Source organism: Cebus imitator, unplaced genomic scaffold, assembly GCF_001604975.1.
Source record: "Cebus imitator isolate Cc_AM_T3 unplaced genomic scaffold, Cebus_imitator-1.0 Scaffold134, whole genome shotgun sequence".
Taxonomy (NCBI): Eukaryota; Metazoa; Chordata; class Mammalia; order Primates; family Cebidae; genus Cebus; species Cebus imitator.
This window is the reverse complement of record NW_016107449.1, coordinates 4,696,560-4,704,992: the sequence shown is the minus strand read 5'-3', so window position 1 is coordinate 4,704,992 and position 8,433 is coordinate 4,696,560. Positions and strand designations below refer to the sequence as shown.

The 8,433-nt window shown below is 38.5% G+C and overlaps 1 protein-coding gene across 7 annotated transcripts in view; it reads right to left on the bottom strand.

Annotated features, from left to right (window-relative positions):
• Positions 1–8,433, bottom strand: part of RALGAPA2 (Ral GTPase activating protein catalytic subunit alpha 2) — a 329,247-nt gene that overhangs the window by 221,076 nt on the left and 99,738 nt on the right. For all 7 annotated transcript variants that reach the window (XM_017541502.2, XM_017541500.2, XM_017541496.2 and 4 more), the window contains exons 15-16: positions 4,615–4,852; positions 1,081–1,245 (exon numbers count right to left, since the gene is read on the bottom strand). In XM_017541502.2, coding sequence (XP_017396991.1) covers positions 1,081–1,245; positions 4,615–4,852 — 403 coding nt within the window. The remainder of the gene's footprint in view (positions 1–1,080; positions 1,246–4,614; positions 4,853–8,433) is intronic.

Genomic DNA, 8,433 nt, shown 5'->3' with positions numbered 1-8,433 from the left:
AAAAAAAAAAAAAAAAAAAAAAAAAAAAAAAAAAAAAAAAAAAAGATTCTAATGATAGAAGAAAATCGTTTTTAGGAATTGGAATAAGAAGCAAAATCAGTGAATGAACATCCTCAAAAGTAGCCTATTAATCAGGAATTGGGTCTCTCCTCAGGGGAGAGAATGACAGAAGGGAGAAGCAGAATAGGCCATGCATGCAAATAAGGTGATAATTTCCAGCAAATACTACAGCAAAAAAGGATGAGAGAGTTACAGTTAAGGTGGAATATATTTTCATAAATACTCCAACAGGATTCTAAACCATCTATATTAAGATTTTACCAAGCACTATAGAATATGTTGAGCTTTAATGAATCTTTGTTTTATGGCCAGAGGATCTTGTGACTTTCTTAAGTCAACATGCTAAATAGCAATTAAAATTGTCTTAAACCTAAGTCACAGGTTCAAAGTCACTGGGGAGGAGGTGGCTTTATTTGTTCTAATTAAATGCTGTATACAAGCTTCTTTTTCAAGAGTTCACTTTTTGTTTTAAGAGTAAAATGCAGCAAAGTTGTCCAATTAACTGGGGGTTGTTGGTCAAGTTCTCGTTAATTGAAATAGGCTACAAAGATATAACATCCACAAGCATGAAAAGACTCGATTTTCCAAAGGAGCAAAATATGAAATGTCTATCCAGTCCTGAAAACTAAAGTGCACAATTCTCCTATTCTTTGCTGAAACAGGTTGCCACACTCTAAAGGTCAATATTAACATTAACAATAATGCAACAACTGGTGTATTTATTAACAATCTGTTTTCTTCAAGGTTCAAACAAAAACTCTATTTTCCCCATTTTGCACAAATGTCTCACTCAATATTAACATCACAAGTTCTTTTTCACAATGGAAAATTTAGAAATAAATAACTGAAAACTGCGATTTGAAAAGTAACTAGAGCTGAAAGCTAAGAAGATATAGAGACATTTCGTGTAATACAAGGTATAATATTTAAATTTTGAGTAGAATTTTAACACACTTTATGCCTATACATTCATTTTAGATAACAACTAGATTTTTGAGAAGCATTTAAATAAACGTTTACCAGTTGCTTTTTGGCGAACAATATTTCTTGCCTTCTCCACTCCCGGTGCTCCAGACGTGGTGGCACTCCTAAATCGCATAGGCTCGGTCACATCTGGGTGGCTCCGCCAGCTGAGAGAAAAGGATCTCCCCACAGTGGTTCCTTTCTGAGGATCTAGAACACAGCCTGATAAAGGATAAGAAAAATAATCTAATGGCTGAATTCATTATTATTCATTTCATAGCTTGTGTTGCTCAGCAAATGGCATACATACAACTGTAAATAATCAGCAGGTTTCTTTGTCACAAATTAAGTACCACTTCTTTACACTGCAATTTAGGAAGTTATTCATATGTCACTAATCTAAGAATTCTTGTTGCCAAAATATTTTCAAGAATCTAAAATAGTCTTATGAATATTATTACATCTTCATAGTACTCACTCCAGTATACAAAAGAAATATTAATAAACCTTTCTCAATACAAGAACAGTATCATATGAAGTTATACCACTGTTCCCAGGACACTCCAAAAACCACAACTTATAAACCAAAAACTCAGAGATCCTGATGTTAGAATAGTACTGCGTCCTGTACACACCAACCCCTCCACAAATCCCCAGAGCAATCCATGCCTAAAACTCTAATATAGATTCAGTCAAATGGGCAGGATAATGAAAATCTAAAAATAATACAATATCCTATTTTAGCAAAGGTCCAAAACAATAAAACATTATAATGTGAAATTCAACTTTTCTTTTTTCTCATATTGTTCTGGTTTAATTATCTCAATGAGAGGTTACAGATCCAAAACAAGTAGAGGAGGAAAGAGAATGAGAGACGTAGAGATTTCTGCACACGGATGATGTGGCCAGTGACTGCCACCTGTGGCATGTTTCCCAAACCCAGTTTCCTCTGCCTGTGTTTTTTGTTTCTAGTAGTCTAGCCCTTAGAAGGCAAGCATTTCTATAATAAATATTTAAATGCTTTTTAGACTAAAACAATACAAATCAGAAATATTAGTCACTGTCATTAATTAAATAATTGGTTCAGTACATTTTGAAAACAATGTTTTCAAAGTTGTTTGCCTTCCTAACACAAGTATACCTCTTCAGATGAATCTGTGGGTAGGAAGAGAATATTGCAGAATGGCAGGTGTGTGTGTGGTGTGTGTGTGCGCGTGCGTGTGTGTGTGTGTGTGTGTGACGAGAATATTGCAGAATGGCAGGTAGGGGTGTGTGTGTGTCTACACACATGCTCGTGCATGGATTACAACAATTGAAGGTAGGTCCTTATCTCCTATTACAGCTCTCCTCTTGAGCCTGAAAGGTACCCTTAGCTGGGCAGGTTCTCTTCTTGGCCGAGAACCACTGTCTTAGGTAACCAAGTTCCTAGTTGGAAGTGTCTGGATCCTCTCAGGCCCTGGGTCTACACAGAGGTCCTCAGAGGTGCTAGAGAGGGCTAAATTGAGGCCAAGGGCCCAGGCTCTTGGCTCCCTGCCGTTACTTCAGTCCCAAATCTCAGGTCTAGTATATTTCTTTAGAAATGGGTCCTGTATACCTTCAACTTGGGAGGAAAAAAAGGTCTGTTAAAACTGTTAGAAAATGATTGCATTAGACAATCTAAATCCACATTGGGATTAAACTGTTCGACTGAATTGCCATATACTTCAACTGCTTTATTTTGTCTTCTTACTAACTTGCTTTTTTTAATTAGTGCTTTGGCAAGCCATTCTTAGATTTCTATGAAGATATTATAAGAATCTGTCACATTTATTACACATGTATATGGTTTACTAACCACTGGAACTGGTTCACACCTCTCTGTAACCACCTCCTCTGTTGTCATCTCCCATACTGAGGCTAGGCTTCCTCACGTGACTTACTTTGGTAGCAAAACTGAACAAGCAGAGACTCGAAATGCACTTGAAAATTTGAGCTTACCCTCTTGCTGCTCCTGAAACTCTAAGCTACTCGGTAAACAAGCCTGAGCTAGCCTCTGGCTGCTGAAACACGTAACCCAGTCATATCTCATTGCCCCTGCTAACAGCCAGCCAACCCCTAAAAATAGAGCTCCCTCGTTATTTCACAGCCTCGCTGACTGCAAACACAGAAGCAAAGACTAGCAGAAGAACTGACCTGCTGAGTCCCACCCAAATTGTCAACTCATCAAATCAAGATAAATAAGTGGTTATTTTAAGCCACTAAGTTTTGGGTGATTTGTCACATGGCAAAGGCACACTGATATAATCCATAATAAGGCTGGTATTCCTAAAGGGTAGTCTACACAATAAGCAATGTGTACCCTTTATGAGGCTTTGAAAGAAAACTTCCAAGTCTTAGGAGGACCTAATAAAAGCCATGCAACACCTAGATGAGTGAATTGTTTTACCCTATGTGCTGTGTGATTCTCTATTTGATGTAACCCTGCTAAGGCCAAAATCAAACCCAATGTTTGACTTCTGTACCTCCCCAGCAAGCCCATGAGGCTCTACGGCATGCATTTTGGCATCTTAACCATACTGGCAGTTCCCTGCAATCCTACTAATTTTGACTCTATTTTGTATTTGGTCTACTGTACTATATGCCTTTGTATGAGCTGCCTCAAATCTTTACAGAGTAAGGTTGGAGTACCAGTGAATTAATCCAAGGACCATGCCACTTCCTTAAGAACGGCAATTAAGACAAGGGGATGCCAAATTGTCATTCCTAATAGAAACTACCACTGACGTTGTCTACCTTGAAAACATCAGTTTCATTTGAGGTTCTCGGTCCCCAAACAACTTTTACCCAGAAATACAAAGCCAAAATAGCTCCCATGTGAAGCATTCAAAATTTCTCCATGTTTCCTAGAGAGGCTGTAGAATGCATGTTAATAGCGTTACATCGTGAGTTGTACTTACCCAGCTCTGATTTCTGGCTTTACTAATTCTTAACTATGTGGCCTTGGATAAGTCAATTACTGTAAAGCAATCTTGTCCAAAACCCGTGACCCATGGGCCAAATGCAGCCCAGAATGGCTTTGAATGCAGCCCAACACAAATTTGTAAACTTTCTTAAAACAATATGAGATTTTTTTTGCAATTTTTTTTTTTGTTTTAGCTCATCTGCTATTGTTAGTTTTAGTGTATTTTATGTGTGGCCCAATTCTTCCAATGTGGCCCAGAGAAGCCAAAGGATTGGACATCCCTGCAAAGTCTCTGTACTTCAGTTGCTTTGTCTTTGATATGGGGATCATATAAGTATCTACAGTTCACTACGTTATTATGAAGGTAAAGAGAGATAATATGTACAATGTAATCGCCTTTATTATTACTGTTAACTATCACTACTATTACTAGCACTTTCATCTTCCTTCTTGCATAGCCTCCTCAGAAATTCACTATCTCATTAACGGAGCAGAATAATACTAGACACAAATTAATGCCACTATAAGAAGACATCATGCAGTTGGTTCAGTTCATGATAAAATTTCATGCATTAGTTGCTGAGTCATACAAATAACCCATTTGTCCCCAGTCCTAGACATATGGTGTTAACCTGGAAGAGTGGAAATACCTTTGCCTCGTTGCTTCTTTTCCTTTTGTTCACTTAATTTATCCAGAGGTAGGTTTGTCATCTCAACTCCATAAACGGTTCTTGCAAGCACTGCTGTCAAGGAGTCCATAATGTTGGCCCACTCATTTATAAGCTCCTCCCATTCCGTGAGGGAGGACAGCACACCAAGAAAGTCATCCCAGAGCTCTCGAGAAATGTACACACAGAGGTTTGCTCGGATCCAAGCCACCATGAGTGTCTAAAACCAGCCAACAAGAGAAGTCAATCATCTTCATTTGGAAGAAGTACACTTTTAAACAAAATGTTTTAAATTACTATTAATAACACAAATTTTAAAATAAAAAGCATTTTTGGAAGTTGTTTTTCTTTTAATTCTCAAAATTCATTTGACCAACTATAATCAAGATTTAAGCTACTGAGAAGTTAGTTATCATTATGAACAAAGTGACTGATTCGATATTATTCTATGTCTGTGGCTGGCCCTGGCTATAATCAGGGGGAAGACAAAGCCCTCTGCACAGTGACAACTCTGTTTCCTGAGACTGCACTTTTCCTACCATCCACAGTGGCTACTTCAAACTGCCTCCTCTACAGGAAAACCTCCAGCCCACCAACTCCTCCCTCCTTTGAGCGGATGGACTCAACTGCAGACTTCACAGGAAACAGAACCCATTCAATGAGACTCCCCTCAACCCCTGACCATGGACTCACACTCTTGCCCACATTCACCCAGCTCCTCCTCCACCTGTGGGCTGAACTCCAAGAGGGGCCCCTGCTCTGCTTCCCTTGTGCCCTCTTATGATCTGGACCCATTCCTCTGAGGCTTCATGCCTCTCTTAACCGCCCCTCTCCTTTATCTCCAGCCAATCCCACTTAAACTGCTCTTTCTCGTCAGCATTTAAATACTCTCCAAATTCTTCCTCATCTTAAAAGAAAAAATTCCCTTGAACCCAGATTCCCCCATCTTGCTATAGCCCTTTTCCCTCCCCTTTCACAGCCAAATTTCTTGAAAGAAAGTTCCATGCCCACTTCATCTCCACTTCCTCATCCCCCAGGCAACAGTCTGCTCTGGCCTTCCCCTTTCTGAGGCCACTTTACCTTCTGCCTGGGTTTCAGCTCCATTCCCATGGCTCCAGTTAACCTCTGTGTGCTACTGACTTCTGAATCTCTATGGACAGCTCAGATCTCTGTACTCGCTTCCTGATCTGTCTACCTACGTACTAGACAGTGCTGCTTACACAACCCTCAGGCACCTATAATACAGCATAAAAGATTCAATTTCCTCCATGGACATTCTCCCAGTTCTTCCACCTGCTTGCTCCTGCAAATGGCCTCTACACATACTCCTCCTTCCCTCTCTTTCCTCCTTTTTGTTTCTGTAATTTCCACTCATTTCTCAGGTCAAAATTTGTACACCACTTCCTCCAAGAAGGTATCCCTGACTATCTCCTCACCACTACCGCCACCTTCCAGCCTCCAGGAAGTATCCTCCAGGTCCCTGCATTTCCCCTGCATCAATGCATCAATCATGCCTTTCTTTCAGTCTATTCACTCATCAGTCCCAGTCTTATAGTCTACAACACTACAACTGGTCACATGGGCAGCCCTATGAGACAATTATGCTTTTATTCTGGATATTTCCTTCCCTTAAAATTGCCCCATTCCTTACCTCTGCCAAAATATTCACCATCCTTTAAAATTCAAATCCAAATATACCTCCTCTGAAAGAAGTGCCTCTACATAGCCAAGACCATCTCAAATGAGCCACAAATGCTTTCCTAAGCTTGTGAAAAGGAATCCTTATACCCAAAGTCTGTGTAAGTCCTATAGTATGTTGTCAAAGATAAGTGCAGTTGTTAAGATGCCAGTTTGCATTTGCATCGGCCCAACCCACATGCAAATAGGCTCCCCCTCTTGTCAGGAATTCTTGTGTGTGTAGGTCAGTTCACTTTTTAATTTTTTCCCCCAAATTATATACAGACTTCTTAATAGAATTTTTTCTTTAACATAGACACAGGAAAACTTTGATAAACAGAAATCAGTCTATAAAATCAGGCAGGCCTGTTCTGACCACTTTGAAAATCTTAAAGTGGTCCTTCTATAATACACCTGTTACCTGTGTTTCAATTTGTGTTTACCACTTTTTTAAAAAGCAAAAATGTTAAAGTAGGACTCAAGTAGTTAATTATATCAAAAACAAGATATTAATCACTTACATTTAAAACCTGAGGCTAACATGTATGAATTTTATAAAATTAAAAATATGAAAGGAAATAATTTTATTAATCTTTATTAAATATTTTTATTATAACTAAAATGCCATCTTCTATTAATTTTTACACTCCTGCTTTCAAGATGAATTTGAGGCCATTGCCATAAAGTACATATATACAATAAAATTAATAAATATTAGATCAAAGTATAATCTGAGCTGAGTAAGAGGAGAAAGTAGAGACTGATAACACTATTAGGACTCAGACTCACATTTGGATATAGTGTTAGCTCCACGGATAAAAGCAGATGCCTTGCTGTAATGAGATGCTCTATACTGGGTATCTTGTAATGGCTTCATTTCATTGACTAATTATAAAACAAGGACAGAATGACTGCTTGCAGCTTATAAAATCAACTTAGCAAATATTACAAACATGTATGCAGGCTTGTTGAATTATTATCATAATTCACAACTGACAACACTTGCACAGAACAAAATGGTAAAATGATAAAATATAGTTGGGTGGTGAGTGGTGGCACCTGTGGACATGAAGACAGGGTATCCTTTTAATCAATTACCATTTTCTAAAAGGAAGTGGAAAACTGGACTCTTCTTTCTACACTACCCTGGTTTGTGACCTAGGAAAGTCACTTAGCCTTTCTGTACTCACATTTCTCATTTAAAATAAGAGTTGCATAAGAGCTTCTCCAAGGTTCCTTCAGCACTGAAATTCATATTTTATTAGATACATCTTGGCATGCAAGACGTATTTTAAAAACACCTTGACTCATAAATCATTCCTTTTCTTATGAACATTTGCTAACCAACCACTTTCTACTTCACTCTACCAACACACTAAGGGGACTGCATAACTTTAAAGTAATGGCTAATATTACAAATAGCAGAGCCATAGTTTCCTGCTATACCATCGGAGCTTCAAGCATAAGGTCATATTTAGCACTGATAATAAATTAAAACACCACTTAGGGCAACCATCATCATTTGGTAAATAGTTAAAACTAAGTCAAATTCAATCATCACTTAAAGAAAATTTGGTGATCCAGATTATCTACTGACAGAGGAAAAAAACAAAAACAAACACAAACAAACACCAGAGGAAGAACTAGAAAAAGATAAAAAGGGTAATAAAAACTTAAAATGTCCTGTCCCTTTTCACAGTCTCCTTGTTATAAATTTTTCAAAAAAATCAAGTGTCTGGCCATTTTAGACAGTCCACATGACCAAATGAATACTAATTAGACAGCATGTTTCAACTGCATTATGGGACCAGGACGATGCCCAAGACAGAGCCTGCCTATTAAGTCCAGACCTTTACTATTTTCACCTCTTGCATCTCACATAAGAAAGTGGGAGGTCAACAGATGATCACAAATCCCAACGGACCGACTCTGATTCTCATGGCAACCCTGCAGGGTAGGAAGAAGTCCTTTCCTGATTGTGACAGATTAGGAAAGGCACTCAGGAAGTTGAAGTCATGTGCTCGAGGCCACATAGCCAGGCAGCAGTAGAGCTAAGATCAGAAGCACAATCTGCCTAACGCCAAAAAGCTCATCCTCTCTTCACTGTTTTTTATGGTAGTTTTT